At 46.1% G+C, this 24,520-nt stretch overlaps 1 protein-coding gene across 6 annotated transcripts in view; it reads right to left on the bottom strand.

The window, feature by feature from the left end:
- Positions 1-24,520, bottom strand: part of LOC149325856 (CUE domain-containing protein 1) — a 55,754-nt gene that overhangs the window by 14,804 nt on the left and 16,430 nt on the right. For 4 of the 6 annotated variants that reach the window (XM_089562621.1, XM_089562616.1, XM_089562617.1 and 1 more), the window contains 7 exons: positions 23,682-23,965; positions 15,482-15,617; positions 12,524-12,713; positions 12,403-12,456; positions 9,728-9,832; positions 4,724-4,793; positions 3,666-3,765 (listed from right to left, as the gene is read on the bottom strand). In XM_089562621.1, coding sequence (XP_089418747.1) covers positions 3,666-3,765; positions 4,724-4,793; positions 9,728-9,832; positions 12,403-12,456; positions 12,524-12,713; positions 15,482-15,617; positions 23,682-23,965 — 939 coding nt within the window. The remainder of the gene's footprint in view (positions 1-3,665; positions 3,766-4,723; positions 4,794-9,727; positions 9,833-12,402; positions 12,457-12,523; positions 12,714-15,481; positions 15,618-23,681; positions 23,966-24,520) is intronic. The other 2 variants (XM_089562618.1, XM_089562622.1) reach the window with 2 other exon arrangements.

Here is a 24,520-nt window from a genome sequence, read left to right as displayed (position 1 = left end):
AAACCGCGTCCTGCTTAAGACGCAGTCAGTCGACATTAACAAGAGGAAAGTAGGCGTGCACATATAATTCAAAATATTGTAAGCAAAGACGCAGCTTTTTTTTTTTTTTTTTTTTTCAAATAAGCACTGAGCCACCGCGGCGGCTTGATTAGAGAACGATGCTACAGCTGTAGGTGCATATGCACAGACTCAATACGCTGGTCAAGCTGTGTGTGCAGGGGCGAAATTAGCATGTTCGGTTGCTTCCGAAACTTAATTAGCTTACTCCCAAACTTGGACAAATGGCTTTGTTGCGAAGCAAGCTGTTGGAGCTTGCCACAACGATAATAAAATCTGATGGCCTGAAGCGTTTTCAGAACACTGTTGCACGTACTTTCTAGCTTAGACATGCGTCCCTCCTTCATAATCAAGTAGCTATATTATTCGCTTCTTTTTTTTTTTAGATTTTCGTCACCGCAGATATCGAAGGTATAGGAATCCTCAAGAAATAAACCATTCGCACCTCAGTTTTTATACGTAGGGTGTATCAATTGCTTCACAGACTCCTTAACGCGCATAACATATGCGTATATGGTCCAGAGAGTTTGCTCGCCCTTCTAAAACTAATTGAACACGGGAAAAACTTAACTGAACACGTAGCAAACTAAGCAGTAATCGGCATATGGTTCTTCGAGTGAACTTATTTCGCCACGGCACAAGCGATTGGCCCGCTCAAAAAAATTACCTTCTCTATTACGTTGTTCAAGTATGCGTGTATATATATTCACGCCCGACCGGAGAGTTGATAAATGCACGAAATCGGCTTCTAATTTTGATCAGAGACAACAAAGGCTTTGGTCGTTATCTTAATTTAAACGCAAATCACCTCGAGAGATTTGTCAAAAATCAGCGCAGAAAGCGAAAGCTGCGCTCTGATCCGCGTGCTGACACATGATACCTCGCATGGCGTTTTGTGTTATTAAAACGTTGGGACGGAGTAAAAAAATAGAAAAGTGGAAAGCTTGAACACACCTAGTTCTGGCACGCATCGTAGTGTCTTTTCACAGTGGAGACGGTAGCGCCACACTGCATCGGCATTTTACTTTTCAAACGAAGCGCAGCCGTTTTAACCCAACGCTGGGCAGCGGTTTCGTTTTCTGTACCGTGCCAACATGGAGGACTTAGTTCTCGGAGCGCCGAGAGATGGCGCTGCGCATTTCGCATATCGTCTATTGGATCCATACAGTAGTAGTTACACGATTGGAGTTTGGGATAGTGGCGATCAACGGATGAGGAAGAAAATGATTGGACAAAAGAGTCATTTAGTGAAGTGGCACAAAGATGGTCCGGAATGGGATTTCCAGTTGGTGAAAGTAATGACACTTTGTCGTTAGTGCTAGGTTTTATTATGCTCCAGAAGCGTTTAGGATTAGACTTTAATTACTCAAGAATTGGTCTGACTAATGTCTTATATGCCTTTAGCTTTACATGTGATGGTGCAGTTGATAGTTTTCGCTCCAATTCACTGTTGGACCTATACGCTGCAGCTGACATACTTTCACACTTTCCGCTTGTGTGTGGACTTACATCACACTTCAATAGCGCTCAGTAAGTGAATCCCAGTGGCAACAACTTGCCCAAGTGCAGATAAAGGTCACTACCAGTGGACATCAATGTGGCATCACAGCCTCCGACACTCGTGACACGTCAGGATTAGATCTTGGTGCGCCTTTGTTTTCAGGTCTTATTTTTTGTTCCAGAATTTGGGGGCTGAATATCAGGTACATATCAGGTTTTTCAGCAAAAACTTCCGAGATTCGTGCTTTTTCGGGTCACTGTTTATGGAAGACAATGATTTGCAAGTGCCTGTTTCTGTGCGGGACATGAATTTCCAAAGGTTTTCAAAAACCATGATGAAATGCCAAATTGCATAGAAAATGCCAAGTTGCTGGTTGGTTTATTGGGGTTGAACGTCCCAAAGCGACTCTGGCTACGGTGTCCCTACACCGTAGTGAAGGGCTCTGGAATAATTTCCACCACCTGGGGTTCTCTAACGTGCACTGACATCGCACAGTACACGGGCCTCTAGAATTTCACCTCCAAAGAAATTCGGCCACTGCGGTGTGGATCGAACCGGCGTCTTTCGGGTCGGCAGCCAAGCGCCATAACCACTGAGCCACCACGGCGGGACAAAATGCCAAGTTGCATAGAAAAACTCTTTATCATATTAGGTTTTTTTCTCCTCATACATTGCAATTATTTCTTCCCGTACACTAACAATGTCCTATGCAACACTTCTGTGTCTGTGCAAGACGTTTGCCTTTGTACAGTGCAAGAACATTTCCTGAACATCACAGCAGCCATTAAAAACACCAAAAAACCATGAAGTAGAATGCCAGCAGCGTGGACAGCACTTGAGCACAGGAGTTCTGGCTTCCCACATATAATACGGACTTTTTGAATTATCCACAAATAAGGTGGTGCAATCAATAACAAGCGTTAAAAGAGGTTTAAATAGCCAGTCAACCAAAAGCACACCTCTGGAGCACAAATAACATACCTGGTAAGTTTTTTGTGGTGTCTTCAGCTCTGTGCAATGAAAAACATACTCTTTCTAGAAGGCCAATTTTTGGGTAGAAACTGGGTTTAACCTCATTTGTATGAAATCTGTTTGGTGTGCAAGAATTTGGTAAATTTGAGTTTTACCTTAAAAAAAAATGGTCGTACATATACCGCATCTATCCTTCTGAACATCAGGCAATTGAAATTCAATAACCAAGGAGGTAATTATTACTTCACATGGATTTGAAATTCCCACACCTTGTGTCCTCCCCTTTTTCACGATGCTGCTGTAATGCCCGTATTTACTCCATCAAGTGCCACTGAGTGAAATCCTAAAACTAGGCCATCAGAGCCATTTTGGCAAACACCGTTTCCACAAAAAAGCTAAAGCTGTCCAGTCATGCGCGCAGTGTTCCCACCTGTTTTAGACTTTCGCACTCTCAAGGAAAGCCATCAGGTTCATTCATCGTCGATATGATCGCTATTCTTCACCTTCTTGTGCCTTGTCCGCTTTGAGTCTAACCCCCTTGAATCTAACCCCTTTGTATATTTTTTCTGTGTAATAAACTTGACTTGACTATTGTCCATACGCCATGAGGTGGATTCACTGAAGTTCTTGCCCTGCATCGTCAATTCACTTTATCATGTCACACCTAATGTCTATCTTACCCCTGATATTCCCCAATCAACCAGGAGCCATCACAGCTCTAATGTTAAGCCATACTTCGCCCATACTAATAATTTCAAACACAGCTTGTTTCCTCGTACTATCGAACATTGGCACTTAATTCCTGGCATAATGCGATCTCTTCCACTAAACTCATTTTCAACAGCTATCGGTGCCACATGATGTTTTCTTTGTGTTGTGTTCATTGTACATTGCTTCAATTTATTAGTTACTGCCTGTCGCATTGTTCGCGCTATGTATTCAACCATGTTAGATGTAATCTTTTTGTGTGTGTACTGTACATTGCCATTTTTCCAAATTGTTAACCCCACTCATGCAATAGCTCCTAATAGGGGCTGCAGCATGTAAAAATGAATAAATAAACAGGTAAGAAAATATATCTAGGTGAAAAAAAAAAGAAGAAAGAAGAGCCCGCAGAGAGAGAGAGTCGGCTGACCAGTGGTGGCTCCTGGTGTGGCTGCAGCTCCTCTTCCAGCTGCCCGGGGTCCTCGTGCAGCAGCAGGTTGTCACGCGACGGGTTGGCTGCATCACCCAGCCTGAACGCCAGGGCTAAGGATGCAACGAGTGCGCTGCACCCTTACTCTGCCCCACGTGCTTTGTGACAAATGCAGAGACACTGGCAAGTTCAGGCACACTGCCCCTACATCACTGTCCATGCGCCATGCACATGTCAGGATGCATGCAACTTTTGTCTCAGTGCTGTGCTCTGGAAGTACAACAAGTGATGTGTTAATGCTGATAAAAAAACACACTTGTTTCATCATGAAACACCTCACATGACCAGACAGGGCAAAAATTAGCGCTAGCGTCATGTGTCAAGCCTGTTTTTAAAATTGTAAAACTAAAGGCGCCAAAAAACCACACACACACACACACCAGACAAGAGAACGGGACAGAGTGCCACTCACAACTAGTTTATTTTGCAGAACCCAGATACATATATACACTTGGCCAGCGCCTGCGCAAGCAGCAAAATTACATATCAATGAGATAACAAATGCTCTAAAAACTTTTTTTTCCACCTGTTACAGAGATACAGAAGTTTCGCTAACACACTAACTGCCTTTTCTTCTTCTGTATCTCTGAAACTTCAAAAATTCACGAAACTTCCGTATCTCTGTATCAGGTGGAAAAAAAGTATTTAGTGGGTTCATTATCACATTGATGCGTAATTTTGTTCCTTGTGCAGGCGATGGCTAAGTGTATATATGTATCTGGGTTCTGCAAAATAAACTAGTTGTGAGTGGCGCTCTGTCCCGTTGTCTTGTCTGGTGTGTGTGTGTGTGTGGTTTTTTGGCGCCTTTAGTTTTACAATGAATTACCAACTAGCCCAGCAAGACGTTCCCTTAAGCTGCTTTCAAAAATTGCAGCACATCGTAAGTGAAACACCCGGTACATTCGTAAGCACACTGAGGAGAGAAACAGGTGCCCCGTAACAATATGACCCGGTGGCAGCAGTCCACACTATCTGGCGGAGGTGGGGGAAAAGGATACATCTGGCGGAAGTGGCACTTCTTGGTCCGGTGGAACAGCCTGGCCAGCTGGGCAAACTTGCGCCGAGACGCTGCACCAGGGGAGAGGAGGGATCTCAACAACAGCGGCAGCCCATCGGATGAGAGGAGTTCACACACAGTGACGAGAAAGGTGCGTGTGCTCCAGTGCACAAGTGAGTGTGGCCGCACGTGCTCACTCCTGCTACCCATGATGGCAGAAAAACCACCACCCTTCGTTCCCAGTGGCCACCACCTACGATACCGACTACAAAGGGAAGAACAGCTGCCTGCCTGGTGTACGAGACAGCGGAACATACTGCAGGCCCCCACCTAGGACCAAGCAGCAGGGGTTACAATGTACCACAACCACCCAATTCTAGCACATTCTCGATTCTGACAAGCACAGAAGACACAAAAGTTTTGCTGAAGGTAGAAGCATCATTAACACTTTAAGGGGGGACAGGGGTCTCAAAACTGACCTTTCTATTTGTGGCTAGAATCTCATGAAATTTTGCACACAGATGTGTTTTTCTCTTCTCATTCCTAGTATGTAGTCATAACTGAGGTGCTGGTCTTAGACCAAAAGTTATCTTAAATTCTAGAGTGTAATTAGGCAATTTCTTATGCAGCTTATGTGATTTGATAGCCAGAGAGTTCCCATACCCGATGACATTTTTCGTTTTTCTCTAAAGGCATGTCATCCTGACATACTAAGTCAAGAGTAAATGGTCACAGTATTTGACACTGCAATTTGTTAAGCTAATTGTAAATTGCTGTTTATACATGGCCTAAACAAAAAAAGTAAGAATGTCATCAGGTATGGGAATTCGCTGGCTATCAATTCATGTAACTGACAGCAACAAAATGTAGTGAGAAAGTTCATTAAAGCTGAGTAAGAAATTACCTGATGACATTCTAGGCTTTGTAAGATCTAAGACCACCAGCTCAATTATGATTACATATTTGGAATCGGAAGAGAAAAACGCATCTGTGTGTAAAATTTCACAACATTCTTGCAAGAAATAAAAAAGTTAGTTTTAAGACCCTTGTCCCCTCTTAAAGGGGCTGCGAAACACTGCTTGGGGGGATACCGGCTATACTTCAGGTGGGTTCTTTATGTCACACAGATGCTGACCTAAAAAGAATTACGGGAATCGATGCACAGGAACGGGAGTTATTCAGTGAAGAAATTTCAAAATACAAGCAAACAAAACGCTGCCCTCAACTCGATTTTGGCGGGGCTTCCCACTCCTATTTCACTCTCCCAATGACGGCACCTGGCGCAACCAATCAAAACAGCCAGCCAGAGCACGTCGCGGAAGTTTGTACTCCATGGTTGCTTGCTCTCTGTAACTCGTTCTTGCTGAGACTGGCAGCGTCGTTTCTTTTGCCAGAGCGCCCCTGGTGGTGTATTTTTATTTTACTTGCTTTGCAGGGCTCTTATCTAAGACAGACAAGTTGTTTTTGTTGATCTAATATAAAACGCAGACAGGTGACAAAATGTGTCTCTATTTATTCACACAATTTGCAGTATATTTACTGTTTGTCCGATCATCAAGCTCGCGCCAGGTGATGTCATATCCGCTGCTAAAAACCCGCCACTGTGTGGCGACACCATCAGAGCCATGAAGTTGTTTTTGGGATGACAACAAAATATTAAAAAACGGAATGTACGCGGTATAACCGACGCAAATAGCACCATTATAACTCACTGTATGCAATCAACAGGCAAAACAGTTAACTAAGATTGTGTTTCTGGGCCCCTTTAAGGCCCTTTGTACACAAATGTGTGCACAGCGAACTCGAAGCTCTTTTTGAGACTGGGCTGCAACCAGCAATGATTTCTTGGTTTTGGGTGAATTTAGCACCATTCATGTCACACACGGGTTGGCTTTCTGTGCCACATAGTGAATGTAATAAATAATGTTCTACAAAACACTGAGCTGGATGGCACATCGTCAGCCATTTTCATACACATTTTTCGATCAGCAAAAAACGATTTTCCTCCTCAATTTCAACATCAAAGTGCATATTCAAAATCAAAACTTATTCCGTGATACCTTTGATGTTTGAGTTAAAAGACCTGGAATTTTGATGCTGCTATTTTTAACCACTGGAACATTTTGAACAAAATTTCGCACATCCCTGTGAAAAATAATAAATGAGTGGCGTCTTGTGCTGGAAAAGAAATAAATTTTTTTTAGTGAGGTCTGAACAGGCTATAATATTTTATTTTTGATGGAAACGAAAAATGGCGCCTTTTTGCTCTCTTTTCTGCTGTCTTTGCCACACACCAAATCACCCTCTATGCTGTCACAGAGACGAACCTTGACAGACACCCACTCTCGGTTTTGAAGAGCAAATATGTACCTTACACAATGAACGATGATGAGGCAAACAGCGAAAACCTAATAATAAAAACGCAAAGAGGCTTAACAGTCAACAACAAGTGTGATGGCACTGTGGTTGCTCCTGGAGTGATTTCAGTTTATCATGTCTGATTGTAAGGGGCATGAAATCTCCATTTTTGTGAAGATAGATATATGTGCATTAGAGCTGGGTAAACATGGTATGCCAGAAAAATCAGATACTGGAGCACAAAACTTGGGCAGCACATTTAGGCACTGTAGAGCACAGAACTTGAGTCTGCCGACTAAAAATCAATGCACGAGCCATTGATTCATGATGACCAGCCTGACTACACCCACTGCAGGGCAAAGGCTTCTCTCATGTCTCTACCATTAACCCTGTCCTTTGCCAGTTCCGCCCAACGTATCCCCGCGAACTTCTCAATCTCATCCGCCCACCTAACTTTCTGCCGCCACTGCGGTCACTGACCACTAAGTTTCTATACACAAAGTGTAACGAGGAAGAAGTTCCTATTCAGGCGAAGACGACAACGAACTTCTGACCGTTGTATTGAGCGGCATTACCATTGCTTTGTGTGTGTGCTCTCGCTGCTCGACCTCTCTGTCTACGGACCGCCGGCGCTCAGTACCCCTAACCATCCCAGTACCCATCTTACATTTGGTGGAGTCGCCGGGTAAAAATATCCATCGTGGAGCTGCGTAGCCGTACTCTTCCCACGCTTGAAAGGCCAGAAGACGTCCAACATCAATCTATGCAAGCGGGCCCAGCTCTGATATGCGCCGCCTCCCTTCGCCAGCGAGATCCAGCTATCTTCAGCGGAGCCCATGAGAATGACGTGGAAGACTGGCTCGCGTCATACGAACGAGTGAGCCTGTACAATAGATGGGACGACGATATGAAGTTGAACAACGCAATTTTTTATCTAACGGGGGTCGCTAACCTCTGGTATCGGAACCATGAGGGAGACATCTGAACATGGGCAGCCTTCAAAACGAAGCTAGTACAGCCCCCACCGTCATCCTATCCTACAATGTACGTGCCTGTGGAAGCGTCGGCACCTTCCTTGCTACCAGCTCGATGAGCAAGCAATCCGTGGCGCACAAGTGACAACCGTCCTGTATACTACACTTGCGGAGTGGCTGGCCACGTCACGCGCTACTGTCGTCGCCATCTCCAAGCGCCAGCACCACGCGCGCAATCTTCGGGGTACTGGCCTCCAACCCGTTAATATTCTGAGCCTGTCGACCAAACGCCAAGTCGTCCTTTCTCCCCTGATCCTTCAGCCCTCTCCAGCCGCCGCTCCCCTTCGCCACGACACCGCTCTATCTCCCCCATGCGACGTTGCCCTAATTCTCCTCAGCAGGAAAACTAGGCACCGCAATTCCGGAGGCAAGAACTGCGCCCCCGTCGAAATTTCGAAGACCTGATCAATCACCTGCGAACCTTATTGATGTTTTTGTTGAGGGCGTGTCTGCAATGGCTCTGATAGCCACCGGTGCAGCGATTTCGGTGATGGACGAAAAGTTATGTACTTCTTTAAAGAAAGATAAGACGCCAGTTTCTGGACTCACGCTGCGCCCGGCCAGCGCACAACCGATTAGGCCGTTAGCAGCATGCACCGCTCGAGTTTGAATCCAGGACACACTATACTCCATCGAGTTCGTCGTGCTGCCTTCTTGCTCGCATTCTTTAATTTTAGGGTGGGATTTCCTGTCGTGTCACGAAGCTGTCATCGACTGCGCTCGCGCAGAAGTTGGGTTCTCCGCTTTTCTCGATGTCTCGCCAGATGCTGCTCCTTCTGTTCCCTGCGCTAAAGCCGTCGTCACCGAAGACATCGTCCTTCCTCCCAGCTCCACTGCGCTTGTAAGCATCTCTTGTGACTCTGTTTGTGATGACGTTGTTCTCTTCACGCCGGCCTGCACTTTCCTGCGCCGCAAGTCCCTCCCGCTGCCCTACGCTGTGCTCACTATTTCTGCTGGCCTCTCTGTGCTATGGGTCTCTAACCCGTTTTCCTTCCCTACTGCTTTGCGCCATGGCGAATGTGTCGCCATGTCTCGCCAAATAAGCATAGCAAAAGGAGCGTTCAATGCGTGTGATGCCAATGTGCTAACAACTGCTGGGTTCACAGCCATGAAGAGTGCTCAGTGTCATGAATTGGCATTTGACACTTCGGGGATCCTAGTTGGTAACAGGATGGAAAAATGGGCATGGGCAAGGCATGCAGTGTGAAGGCGATACAACTAATGGCCGTTACGGGTAACAGTCTGGATTCCAAACAATGGCAAGCGTAGCAAGGGATGGCAGCGTGTGAGGTGGGCGGATGAGATGAGATTAGTCTGTGGGGATAACGTGGCCGAAGTTGCCACAGGACAGAGTTAATTGGAGAGATATGCGAGAGGCCTTTCTCCTGAAGTGGTCGTAGTCAGGCTGGTGACAAGAGCCATAAACAGTGTCACTTTCCATTAGTAATGCTGTCAGCAGTTTGACCCAAGACCTTTTCCCCATGCATTTCGCCCCAGAAGAGCCGAGCACCAGGCCGGGGGAAGTCTTGTACCCACTGGAAAACCGGTTTGGGCACACGGCGACATCGAGGATTGGACCCAGCACCTCCCGAATGCGAGGTGGATGCTCGTACCTTTGCCCATGTTTTTGAGCCGCTCGCGGAAGGCTGCGTCTGTCTCCTCCGTGTGGGGCAGGCTGGCCCAGGGCTCATCCTCTGCCCCAGCATCAGCAGGCCGCCCTGGACCACGAGAAGGAAGATGAGGTGAGATGCTGCACTGCTCTCAGAGACAGTGCATTACAAGACAGATCCTTTCCTCTTCTGGAGACTGAAGAAGCGGAAGGCATGTGAAGCAACAAGAGGTTCCCTGGTCAGGAGATTATTCAAACACTGTGGCTGACACCATCACAAGCCACAGTATGCCCCTGAACACTCATGACTAAGAATGCCATGAGTGAAATCCCAGGGCAGCACCACACCAATCCAGTGCAATGGTACTGCTTCAGGTCCACTCCTCCTTATCCAGGTTTTTTCACTTGCCAATCATGCATGCCACATTGATGCCCGCTCTTATTATCCCTTTCAGGCGCTTTGTACACAATTGCGTAAGCAGCAAACACAGCTTTTTCTGAGAAACTGGAGCACTTAACAGTGATTTCATTATTTCAGCCAAATTGAGCACCCTTCTTGTTGCAAATGAGTTATTTCTTGGTACCATGTAGCAAATGCAGTGAATAATATTCCACATAAGAGTGAGCTAGGTAGCACTTTGTCCACCGTTTTTGTGCAGACATATTTTGCCGTGAGTGAAAACATCGATTGGTTTTGCTCAATTTCGAATGTGATGTGAATCTTCGAAACACAAATTCATTCCACGATCCCTGGGGTGTTTACCTGACACACGAGAACATTTGGATGCTATTATTTCTAACAAATCTAACACTGTACGGAATTCTCCACATCATTGTAAAAACCTACCTGCTGGTCTTTCACATTCGAAAACTAACAAATTCCCTTTCTTGAGGCCTAAATATATTACTTAGGTGAAAAAAATAATTGATTTCAGTCAAAACAAAAAGGCGATTGAAAGGGTTAAAAGCCACCTCCAGCAACTTTTCTACACTGTCTACTCAGTCACGCCATTGTACTGCAGCACACTGTTTCACTGTCGCGTCTCGCTCTTTCATTAGCTCCAGCATGTGCAGCAAGGTGCTCACTTGGAAACTCACTAAACCTAGGCGCCTGGGCAGCTTCCTGCACTCAAGGTAGCTTTGCACCTCAGGGGCAGTCTACTGCTGTTTCTTCTCACTAGACTCACCGCTGTTCTTTGGTGTCACAGTGTTTTGCCACCTTAGCACTTATACTGACATCTAGCTGTTTGGCATTAATATTATGTTCATACATGCATGCCTATTATCTAATCCAATTGCAATTGCATTTGCAATAGATACAAACAGATAGCGTAACGGCTATGATCAATTCTATTGGTCTAGAATCTCTTCAGACAAGGCGCACTGAAGCAAGGTTGAAATTTTTGTACCTAATATATAATAATCTGATTAGAATAAACCCCCATGATTATATTACTCCTGTTTCACGAGCAAGTACGCGTTATAACCATGGAAAAATGCTGCAAGAATTTCGTGCATACTCTAATACATTTCAACAATCATTTTTTGTCAAATCGATTACAGTGTGGAATGAATGGCCAAAGCGTGTAGTGAACAGTCCAAATGTAAAAATGTTTGTTGATAATTTGACAGCCTTCTGTACGTGAAGCCCTCGTCTTTGTGGCTTCTTTTTTCGCATCATCTGATTGCTCTTGCATGACGCTCGTGCATATCTTGTTTTTTATTTGTATCTGTGCTCACTCCTGCTTGGAGTCAAGTGGCTCTGCAGTATTAAATAAATAAATAAATGTACAGCGTTTTTCTCTTATATCTCAATGGAAAGTTTACATCTACCCATAGACCTGGATGACCCACACAGGTAGAACTGTTGCTACAACTTTGAAAACATTTGCCCACCTAAAGCTTATATAAGCCTCAGACGCTTGCCATGTCATGCATCCTCAATCTTTGTAACCGCAGAAAAACGCAATGGCTTGCAAGAGCCGCTGATCAACCCCATGTGCCTTAATTTCCATCTCTTCCAGCCTGACAGGCACTCCAAAACAAAAATGTACAGGAATTCACAGGATGTGTTTGCATTACCAGTACTGGCTGCACATTTCGCTTTTACGTTGACCACCTTCGTGTTAGATCTCTGAATTTCATTTTGCCATTTCTTTTTTTTTTCCGACGATGTATGGGTGGGAAGGGTGGAAATTTTGTTTCTTCTAGGTTTGCGTGAATAAATAGATCAAAGCTGCAAATTAAGCCCACGGAAATAAAAATACGCATAGACTATTTGCTTTCGCCGATCACTACGTATCTCTCCGCCGATGGCAGAGCGGCAAGCCGCCACAAGACTGGCTGAAAGGTTGGTCAACTCCTCCCACCGTATGCAGGGAATTAAAAAAAAGGTGAGAGCCCAACGTGAATTCAATTTAAATGAGGGAAATCGGCTGCACAGGGCAATAATTCGAAGTTTCCGAGAATGCTAGGAATGTGTAGATAGGGTTTCAGAGGCAAAAATACGACTTCAGATTCCTCTTCAGTGCACCTTTATGAAATTCAGCTTTCTTTTTTTTTTGGATGAGAAAATGATGGAGCAGTTTGCACCTCTACACTAGTACACGTAGCTACCCCTCAGCCTTCCCGCGTACACTGCTGAGAGTGTGCAAGTCAAACTGCCAAAGGAGCACGCACCATCGTCGGGGACCAGGCCGCCGGCGCTGCGTTCCATCTCCTGGCTCTGGATGTCTGCAGGGAAGAAGAAGAAGAAGAACATGCAGAGATGCAGCAGCAGCAGCTGCCTTGGTGCTCTCACCCTGGTTGAGGGTGCGGATGAAGTCGCGGTTGCTCTGCAGCTGCCGCACAAACTCCTGGTTCTGCAGCAGGATGGCCATGCGCTCGTCCTCCAGCAGCTGCGCCTCCGCCCCAGACAGGTGGCGCTGCTGCCGCGCATTCTCCGCCATGCGCTGCTGCAGCACACTCAGCTGCTGCTGCTGCTGCTCGCCCTGCCGACACCACAAACACATGCTCGTTCACGCATCTTTCCATCATTACACGGTAGCATGAAAGAAAATGTCGACAGCGGTACTTTGCAGAGGCGTGCGAGTATCAAGACTTTGGTTGCAAACCAAATGTAAAGATAAAAACTGGTTGAGGAACAAAGTGAATATTTTCAAATAATTTTGAATATCAGCACAATAGCCGGTTCATTTTTGTCCCGGCTGCACTTTGATGACTGTGCTTTAGGTTGTAATCTTTGGCCCCTCGACTGTCACGTGGTTTTTGGCATATATTGTGCTGGGCTTTCCTCAAAAATAAATGGCTGTTAGTCAGTGCCCGTCCTGTTGTGAGTGTTTCTTCTCTTGTCTCCGTCTATTTTCGCACTGGTCATTTCAAATCATGTCCCACCAACTAGCCCAATCGGCAATTTTGACAATAACTACCTGAGACTAAAGACAGGCGCTTTTCCACAGAACACAGCTGTGAAAAGAAACAGCTATTAGAAACGTATCGGAAAAAATTTTTATTTTTTTTGCCATTGCTAGCATTACAACCCCGAAAACATTCAAAAATGACAAAGTTTCCTGTTGATCTCAGCATGCATGTAAACATCGTGGCATTTCTCAACGGCACTTTTCAGTCACTGCAAGTTGCACTTGTTAGGTCAATTATTTTTTTCTCTACTCACAGAACTGCCAACATGCTGCAAGTGCCCTAATGCCAGGCCTTGCATCAAGCAGCTAACAGCCATCAGGAGCTACTGTGGCTGGCTATAAATACAGCGGGGAATAAGATGATCGGGCGTTGACAATAAGAGACAGAGCAAGCCAGAATACGGACCAACCCGCAGACTTCGTTTCATAATAAGGGAGTAATTACTCAGGCTTTGTTTCATAGTGAACATTTTCTCACTGCACAAAGCCGGCGTTAGAAATAATACCTTGGAGTAAGCCCAAGTAACTGTATCTCGCACAGCGTGGCACAGTTTCGTTTCCACACCTTCAGACTACAACGGAATTCGGAGCAACCGCACGGTTTCCAGCAGGGTCGTACCGATATGCAAAGCCTAAGCCTCGCTGAGAACACGAGATCTGTTGAAACCTTCGTATCCAGCACCTGTCTTCAGGCATCACAATGAAGTATGAAAAGGACCATCCCATTCGCACTTTAGCCCTATCTGCCATTCTCCATCCTGTTGCATTTTGATGTGCTGCACCGTGCCTCTGCAATAGCAACATATCATGCCAACATCTATTTTTGTTATCTAAGCATCAGGTCTAACTGCCATATCAGACTTTTTTTATTTTAATTTGACACCATTTGCTATCAACAGAATGGCACCCAGGTTATGTCTGAAAAATGTTTATTACTCTGAGTACAGCATCATTCCCGCTTCCTTATTCAATGTCTGGCAGGTCTTACGGAATAGATTCGGCACTCATGAGGAGTAAAAGAAAAATGTGCACAATACATGTTTGTTTTGTGCAAAAGCACTTGTTTTTAATGTGACCGACCAGCATTCATATTCAGAACTACTTGACTTGGTTCGTGACTAAAAATTTGATATTCGCACACCTCTACCAAGAAACATATGCACCACATAAAACTACAAAATAACTGAGAAGAATCTAGTTTAGGTGTAACCCTGGTAATGACTGTGACTGCTTTTCAAAAATTTCCCAAAGCCACTCTAACTTCACCTCAAGACTGCTAGCTGGCATGTAGTGCTGACAGTACAGCTGCCAATTTCACCACTAACTGCATATACCAGTCCTCTGGTGACTGGATTGGAAACAAAATGCTTAATTCAACATGCATGCATGCAAATTTCCCCCATTTCCAAATTCACATCCCCTGTTCTTCCCAATTCCTTTGAAAGAGGGTTAGCCAATTCATTCAACCCATCCCCATCACTCAATGCCTGGTCCAGGGCCTGTAATAAATAAATAAATATTTCATACAAATACACACGAAGATATAAGCACTCAGAAGTAAAAAAAGAAAACAAAAAAACAGGCAAACATTGTGGAGTGTACGTACACATTGAAGTGGGACCTCAATAAAACGAACATGGTGTGTCATGCATGAGCTGCACATGCCATGACATGCGCTGTCCCATGGAGAGCACCCAAGGAAGGGCCCATGAAATGTGGGGAAAGGAAGGTGAGGCAGGATGGCACCGTGAGGAAGTACACGCAAAAGAACACCCTGACACATGCTTCTTCTCTGACCAGCCAGGGGTGCAGGGAGGTTTTTTTCTCTCTCAAGCGAGGGCTGCATGCTGGGGGAACCAACTTATACAGGGGGTCAACTTCTACATGGTGACATATGGCTGCTGCTCCTGCATGCTATGCATGCTATGCTATGGTCAAATGTTTAGGCGAATCCCCCTAGGTGGAGTAGATTTGCAATAAGGGAGTAATTACTCGTTGACACCCACCCGAGCGGAGCCATAAGGCTACAAAGGAAAGCTATACAGCTTTCTCAGAAACTTCGTAGTTAAAGAAAAATTCGTCCTGGTCCGGGGATCGAACCTGGGACCACCGCTTCACCGGAGCAGTCGCTCTACCAACAGTTTCTGAGAAAGCTGTATAGCTTTCCTCTGTAGCCGTATGGCTGCGCTCGGGTGGATGTCAATGAGTGATTACTCCCTTAATACATGCTATGCTATGCATGCTATGCTGCATGCTATGGGCCACAAGGCACACCCCAGGGGAAGGCTGGTGGGGCAGAGTGCATGCCCTCCCTGAAAGTGGCCCAGAAGTGGGGCAACCACCTGTGTTGGGGGAGGAGGAGGGCTGCTGGGCCTGGGGTGGGGCCGGCCAAGCCGCAGGAACCCAGGCGGCAGGGGCCCCAGCAGGGGTGGCTTCCAGGCACGCACCTCCTCCAGAGAGGGAGGGACCGACCCCCTGCACCACCAGGGGACACCCTTCTTCACGGGGAGGAAAGAAGAATGCCACACCCCGACCACAACTGCGAGACTTCGCTTTTCTTCAGGGGTGCCTGCTGCCCCAGCTCCAGGAAGGTGAGCCACCACAGTGGGAACAGGCGGCAGTGAAAGCACACTGTGCACAGTGGCACTGCTTAAAGGTGCACTGAAGAGGAATCTACACTCATATTTTTACCACTGGAACTTCATCTACACATTCCAAGCGTTCCTGGAAACTTCGAACTATTGCCCTGTGCGGCCCATTTCCCTAATTTATATCGGATTAACGTCGGGCTCCCGACTTTTTTTTTTTGTCACCTAATTCCCCGCAAACGGTGGGAGGAGTTGACCAACCTTTCACCCAGTCCTGTGGCGGCTTGTCGCTCTGCCATCAGCAGAGTGATACGTAGTCATCGACGAAAGCAAAGAGTCCGCACGTATTTTTATTTCCGTGGGCCTAATTTTCAGCAATGTAGTCTCTGACTAGACTAATTTATTCACAGAAACCTAAAAGAAACAAAATAAAATGAAAGCAAAGTCGGCACACGACTGCCTGAAAGGCATTCCATGAGTTGGTCGACTCCTCCCACCGTATGCGGAGAATTAAAAATATAAAGGCGGGAGCCAGACGTTAATCCGATTTAATTAGGGAAATCGGCCACACAAGGCAATAAGTCAAAGTTTCTAAGAATGCTTGGAACGTGCAGATTGAGTTCCCGCAGCAAAGAGACGAGTTCAGATTCCTCTCCACTGCACCTTTAAGTGTTGCCCACACAACTTCCGGGGACTGAGCGCAATGACCCTGGCATTCGGTTTCCTTTGGAAGCTTCAGCAACACTCATTATCGTTCCATGATTGTCAACACGACGAAATCGCAAAGCAGTGGAGACACTGCTGATGGTTAGCAAGGATCAAAAGGTACGCATGCACCTTAGGTGCGTTCCCCATGGACAAACTGTGGAGATGGGAAATGCAGTTTTTCCCAATGAGATTGGAGGACCCAGTGACTTTGAAGCTCCAGGACTAGTACAGAGGATGACTCGCAAGGATTAACTTGACTTGACAGTTGGACACAATACTGCATCACTTGCATCTCAACAGAAAGATACAGACGACTGGAAGACACCCGGCGACACCAACAAAGAGCTGACTCAAGAGATGCAGAAATTGCCAAGTTTTCAGGCCAAGTCAACCTCCAAGCAGCATGGCAGGCAAGGACTCCGGGCCCCAGCAAGCAGCACATTTGCCCTCCAAGCAATGACAAGGACGACTTCAGCCCCCAGCGACTGGAGTAGTCACCCATGGCCACAGGTAAGTGTCAACAAATCCAAGGACCATCCAACCTTTCCAGGCATCCACAAGTGACAAATGTACGTGCCGCATAAATTGCTCATTCTGCCCACACCTCCGCACGGTCTCAAGGTGGAGCTACTTTCCTGGATGCAGGCTTTTAACTCCACACTGAGCACCCTACGGTGGCAGCACCACCTTTAACGCATCAAGTAGCCTTAATTAAAACATGTTGTGACGAGGTGTCTCGAAAATTTTACAGCAAATCAATGAGTGACCTATGGTCCACATAGCTGTTGTTTCCGATTTCTTTAATTGATGCTTTTTTCTAATAGCCACCGTAGTGGCTGAGTGGTTATGGCACGCACTCAGCTGCTGAGCTGAAAGACATGGGTTCGATCCCGGGCGCGGCGGTCGAATTTTGATCGACGTGAAATACTAGGCACCTGTGTACTGTGCGATGTCAGTGCACATTAAAGAATCCCAGCTGGTCGAAATTTCTGAAGCCCTCCACTACGGTATCTCTCATAGACTGAGCTGCTTTGGGACGTTAAACCCCCATAAACATCAACATAAACATTTTCTAATATTTGCCCGATTTGGCACAGAAATGCTCTTTTTCACTAGCTTTGTGGTTCTTTACTTCAGCAAATTAAGCAGCTAGAACTGCCCAAACTTTATGCTATATTTTACACAAACTTATCTATGAAGCAACACAAAGTTCACTGACCTACCTTATAGAAGGAAAGAAAACAAGAAGAAGTTTACAAGGTGATAAAAAGAAAATGACATTTTCGAACTTGAAGACAAATGACGACAAATTAAAGTTGGTCTGAATCGATAGATTACACCACACTAACAACAATGCAGAGACCACTCTCATCAAAACAGAAAAGGAAAAAAATATGAAAAACAGAAATCAGCACCCCCAGCCATTCACACAAGCAACTGCAGTAGCATAGAACTGCAAAAATCAGCCAACTAGGCTTCAGTTATTTTTCCATAACATGGGAACTAATGTCAGATATGCTGAAACTAACTGAATTTCTGAAAACAGGAGGAACAACTACATACACACACACCCAATTCTATTATTATGCTACAGGCCCATGTACTGTGCGATGTCGGTGTACGTAAAAAAAACCCAAGTGGTTGAAATTTCCGGAGCCCTTCACTGCGGCGTCCCTCGTAGCCCGAGTCGCTTTGGGACGTTAAACCCCATAAACCAAACCAAACCAATTCCATTATACTATCACTAATAATAAAAATTTTTTTTTTAAGACCAACATCTCCCCTTGAGAGGGCAAACTGGCAACATTTTTTCTAAGCAGAAAGGTGGCCATCTTCCCGAGAAAAGAGCAAATTAGATTCCCAAAATCTTTCCCCATTCAAACTGCCCATGGAATTTTTTCACGTCGATGTCATTTTTATGATGTCGCTGTTCGAGCCGACCAGAGTGAGAATACCAAGCCAGCGTTATGTGACATGACACCTGCCAACTGCTCTGACAGCTGGCACAGGCATGGCCATAAGTAATCGGAGCACGCTATTGCATTCGAGATGCAATCACGCTTTCTCCATTGGTAATGAAGAAGCGTTGTTTGTCTACAAGAAAGCCCACCAACCTTTGCTACCAGCATGTGCGCACCACTGCTGGAAATTTCGATTAGGTGACGCATGAAAAATATTCGAAGACAGTTGCGTGTTCTGTTTACTTCTGTCCGCGCCTGTACATCTCAGGCTGGATCGCAGTTCCTGACATGTATCAGTGCTCTCACGTTTGGTATTATTCCGTGTTCAGGCACAGCCCACCAGCACTGTAAGTTCTGTCATTGATGAATCAGTGTCTCGTGCACATGTGGACATCACCAGGATGCTGGTATTGACCAAACAAACCACACAGCAAGGCAGCGGAGTGATCTGAGGCTTCAGTGCGACCTGTCAACAGTGTGGTCTTTGCGAGCGATGAATTAGTTTACTGTACGGCTTTGAATATGCTCTCATTGTTGTTTTCACTGGTGACTGTGTGGGGAGGGGAAAGCGAAGATTTGTTGTTGGACTTGTTTATGCACTGAGCCCAAGCAGTTCAGCGTTCGTGCGTGTCAGTGGTTATTAAATTAAAGAACAGGAGTGGAAAACACAGCCTGGCACTGAACCTACATCCCTACAGTGGATAAAAAGGACTTCCTGAAGTTTCATTTATTTCACGATTATTACTTGCCTGGCACTGGCCAGTGCTAGGCAATTAGTAATAATCTCGAAATAAAAGAAGTCAGGAAAAAAGAACCTGCTGCCTCTCGGCATCGGTCCGTTTGCATCAGCGCACATCTCTTTCTTCATGAGTAATGTGAGAGAACAAATCCGACAATTCCCAAAGTTGCGAATGATGCAATGCATATAGCGCCCTGTCTGAGTGCATTTTGTGGTGTGCTTGTCGTTTCGGAAACAACCTGAGATTATTTGTAATCATACAACGGTGTACAAGGAGCGTATGCTGTGCTTGTCTGTTCGTCATGGGAGGAAAGAATATTTCGTTCTCCTGCAGTCCCAATTGGGAATAAATTTCACCACTTCTCGTACTGCAGCTAATGCATATTCATTAGTGTTTCTTCCCTGGTATCCTGATGAATCTGTTGCAGGCTTATCTTTGGTTTCTCTCTTTCGCAGTCACGCGCATCTCGTTCTCTGCGCTGTGCACATCAGTGGCTAGGCAATGACAACAACATTCATCCTCTATATGAAGTGGTGCTGATGGATTGGTAGTGAACAGCTATTTCTGACTCACTATAGCAACAGTGATATTCTGTCTTGGAGCCCATCACCTAAAGCATGTGGCTTCAGACTACTGGGTTCTTTTCAGAAGAGAAACAATGTATGCTGTGCCATAATTCACTAAAACAGAGCAGTATTTCCATGCGCCTCTAAATTCTCCGAGAGAGATTATCTTGGAACGTACCTCATATGGGTACCAACCTCTCGCACCATGCATTTAAAAATATTTTAAAAAATCGACCAAACCATAGAGGCCAAGGCGTAGTTGCTGGTATCCACAAGTGGTGGAGCCCTGTGTGCTTCACTTCTGCACGCTTTTATACAATTTTCTTGCCATTCAGTGCTCTGCTACCTGTAACAATTATATATTTGCTATCGCGCGATGCTAGCCCAGCAATGTAGAGTAGCTTGACTTAGTATTCCACCTTAGTGTCCCTTTATACTCCTCAAGTTCCAAGCAAAATTTCTGCAACATTCTGTGGGACACACAAGGGCATTGGGAAATCACACACATCAATGGGCGTATTCCAGGGATCTCTCCCATGGTGGGTGGTGGTGGTTTTGCCGCTCGCCAGTCCGCCTGGCCGCCCACGTCTAACAATCGCCGCCCACCACACAATAAGGTGATGGCTGGTGAAGAGAAGGGCTAACTTGGTAGTGTACAGTGTGCAAGACTGTCCTGCTTAGCATACTTGCACCCTTGATGGTAACCACTGATGTGACATCGCATCACTACTGTGGCGGAAGCTGCTCAAACAATGGCAGTTATGAGGGCGTTTGCCAAGAAGATGGGCCTCAAGGAAAAGCTTGCCCCCCGTCTCATCGATGTTGAGACTGCTGGTGTGCCGCACAGACGCCACGGCAGCAACTGAAAATGACCGACTGCTGGTCGACATTAAACAAATAAAGTGCACCTACATATGTGTATTTGTGGGAATTTCACTGTGCCTGAATTTTTCTTCTTTCGGATCGTCAATAATAGCAAATTTGTACCAGTTGGTTAAGCTGTATTACCGGATAGCGCATACTTTTCCTGCATCCCCGTGAACAATGTATTAACAGGGTTTCACTGTACACTAAATTAAGTTTGAGCTACTATCAAAAAATTTGGAGGACATTTCAGCTTAGTCTTTAAGAGTGAAACAGGACAGTGTGTTGTAGCGTTGCTAAGGAGTCCACAGAACAGAATGTCATCACTGTTGAGCACAACCCCTTGCCCAAAGTAAAGGAAATAACGCCTGTCTCATATCTCAGTGGACACCCGAACCACGCAGTAAGGGAAGGAATATGAAATGAAAATTGGTTTTAAGGAAACAACAATTTCTCAGACACCTGAACCCCCCCCTCCTGTAGAAGGAAAATGAAATGAAAATTGGTTTTAAGGAAAGGAAATACTCATATCTTGGTGTGCCCCCCAAAGGAATGGACACCAGAGTATATGTCTCTCAAACAACATTCTAAGACAACATCCCTAGTCACTAGACGTGCCTTTATTCATTCCTAACCATCGACATCGAACTGGCACGCTTGCCTCACACTCCAGAGGCCCTGGTTCAATTCCCCAACTCGGCCAATTTCCTATTCGATTTTATTTATTAATTAATGCATCTGGGATTTTTCGCTCACGGCCAATGCCACTGATGATGAAATTGGCTTTTCTGTGACACGGGGCCATTAATGCTGTGGCGTTAAAACTAGACAGTATCAACCATACAGTCAACTACCAGTTGTACCTGCAGCTACCAACGTGGTTCTTCACGAGTCACAACTGCACTAGTGCTGCCTGGGGGAAGAGTTTTGCATGACGCCTGCCCACTGGGAACCTGGGACGCCAGTGACTTCACCCACTGCACAGGTAAGACCCATCAGGGCTGCAAGGCATGGCCTGAGGGCCCATCGCATCATGAAGAGAGGAAAAAAATGATGGACGACTGAGCACTGTTAGGTGACACGAAAATTACGTTCACTACTGCTTTGGTTCTGGTTCAAGGCTTGGTTTTCAAGGTCAAGCAGGCTTCACACACAAGATTGGCGAAATCCGTGAGTGGAGGAGACCTTAGTGCAGTAAAAAAAGGCACCGGGCGAACATGTGCCACTGCCTATAACCAGCTGCCCAAGGCCAGTGACATGGCAGCTGCCATGCTCCCAGCAGTCCAGACTGGAAGCATCTGGGAATTAAGGGGCCCAAGGGTAGATTAGGCCATGCCAATCATGGCATTAATCAATTATCATTTGCGAGAACAGAAAACTGGGCAAGTTGAAACGGATTCATCTTAAAGCAGCACAAAACACAGGACGTAGCGGAAGAAAGAAGCGACGACACGAGCGCAATCTAACAACTCATTTTTTTTTCTTTTCTTTTTGGAAACGACCAGTGGTTTTTTTGTGGGAAACTGTGCATTCGTACCTTGCGTGGTCGTCCCGGCACTCGATCTTCTTCCTTACTGCACTGCGGACTCTGCTCAGCTTATTCTTCGCTGTAAAAACCACTTTCACCCCAAATCTCGACCCTACCTTATTCAAACGGTGTGAGATTCCATGTACGTACGGAATCCCTACGGTTCTTGTAAGCGTGCCGTCTTTTTGTTTTGCTAGACTATCACCCCTAGTCAATATCCTCTCGGATATTTGAGCCAGAGCCACATCCGGGTAACCAGCGTCCCTCAGCCTCTGAACCTGTCCCTGGAAGCTAGTCTAAAGGAAGCTAACCCTCCCAGTTGTTAGTTACGCTCGTGTCGTCTCTTGTTTCTTCCACTACGTCCTGTGTTTCGCGCTACTTCAAGATGGACCTATCGTTTGCCTTGCCACGGACTCTGAGAGCAGAGGCTGCCAGGAGGAAGCAGCAGGCCAGACAATTCTGCGACTTTTCCAGAACCTTCAGGTCACCTAACATTTCCCCAATTGGCTGGATTCTATAACAGGCAGACATTGTCCCTTTGTGAGGGCAGTCAGGACTGAGCACACACATGCTCCAAGTTACATGCGCCACAACTTCGCTCCTTCATCCCTCAAACTGCTATTGTACAAGACATTAATACGTCCAAAAGTAGAATGTGCCGCATCCATCTGGGACCCTCATCATGAAAACCTTACTCATTCACTAGAAATGGTCCCACATAACGCAGCCCACTTCATTCTCACCAACTATAACAGGACCGCTAGCATATCTTCAATGAAATCAAACCTTAATCTGCCATCCTTAGCATCACGTCACAAAATGTTTTGCACCTGCCTATTCCATAAGATCTTTCATCATCCACACCTGTGCAGTGAATTCATCTCTCCCCCGCATCACCTATCATCAAGATCAGATTGTGCCTACAAAGTTGGTGTCCCATTTTGCAGAACTAACGCTTTCTTTCAGTCACTTTTACCTCGAACAGCAGCAGAGTGGAATCACCTTTCCGCACCAACAGCAACCATCAAAGATTACCAGCTTTTAAAGAGTGCCTTAGCTAACATTGTATGATTAGTTTGAGACAGAAATGGTAATAGCGCTACAGCAAGACGTATACAAGAAATACTGACACAGGACGTGCGCTAACTTCATCTGAGTTTATTTACTGCAAAGCCAGCAAATATATAGAAAATTTGAGGCATATGCAAAAAACCGGTACAAAAAAGCATCAACAAAACCGTTCAAGATAAGATATCTCAGTCTTGAAAAGGCGGACCGAAGTATCACTAACACAATCTAATCCCTTCTTTTTAATGCGGAACGGTTCCAAAAGCTCCCAAGCCTTCATATCTCCACTCCTGCCCAGAATCTTTATCTCCCGAAGCCGTGGCTCACACTTCTTGCACTGCTGGCATCTTTTTTGAACTTTTTTGACAATAGCCCCATTTCGTTTATTGCATTGTTGTGTTTTGTTTTTTTCCTGTAACCACTCCCCTCTCCAATGACAATGGCCCTGAGGGTATATGAAGTAAATAAATAAATAAGTGATTCGACCCAGAGATGAAAAGAGAGCATAACACTTGCCCCTGGGTAGTGGCCACAGCAGCAGCAGCAGCAGCGGCAGCGCACGTGGCCTGCTGGTAGGAGGGGGGCGGGGTGGGGGCGGCCGGTGGTGGGGAGTAGTGCGGGGGTGCCTCGGCGTTCTCCGTGGCCTCCAGCTCGGTGCGCAGCCGCTCGTTGTCGTTGTCCGTGGCCATGGCCAGCAGCTGGTCGATGCTGGCATCCACCCCGCCCCCGTTGGCCCGCAGCACCGCCTCGATCACCACGGGCTCCATCTCGGGGAACATGCTGCGGAAGTCACGCATCGCCTGCACACAGGGCAGGAGAAGCATACACTGCTGCAATTCACTGCTGCTTCTCCTCTATGATAATCCATCCACGTCTGAACAGCCCCCTACACAAGTACAGTGGGTTCAAACCACAGCATGCCACCACAACCCACAGGTTTTGAAGCGAAAAGCTTCACTAGGCTAGTCAACACTGCGCTTCGCGTGAGCCACACTACAGATCTGACACTTCTGCGCATGCGTGAAACCGAGTGACGTCACGCACGGCGCAGACACTCGCCATGGAAGGAAAAGAAGAAGCAACAGTCGGACGGCGCAGAAACAGGCAGAAGTGCCAGTGCGACCAAGGTCTTTATGGCAGACTTTGTGAACAATCCGTTCGGCACATGTGTGACGTTTGTGAAAGACCACCCCATTTGTGGGATCTTAAGCCAGTAAGTGATGGCAGACATTGAGCTTAGCATCTGTTCAGTTGAGTGAAACCATGGGTAGGGTGTGTGCCTCATGTAGGGCACCTTTAGTCAAAGAGAAAGACCCTCTGTTCAGCATCTGACCTCTCGCCACAGCCGTGCGCAG

The sequence above is a fragment of the Amblyomma mixtum genome, chromosome 10, assembly GCF_055824585.1.
Source record: "Amblyomma mixtum isolate Tamu chromosome 10, ASM5582458v1, whole genome shotgun sequence".
In the NCBI taxonomy this organism is placed as follows: Eukaryota; Metazoa; Arthropoda; class Arachnida; order Ixodida; family Ixodidae; genus Amblyomma; species Amblyomma mixtum.
Note: the sequence above shows the minus strand (reverse complement) of the source record. Positions and strands in the feature narration are given on the sequence as shown.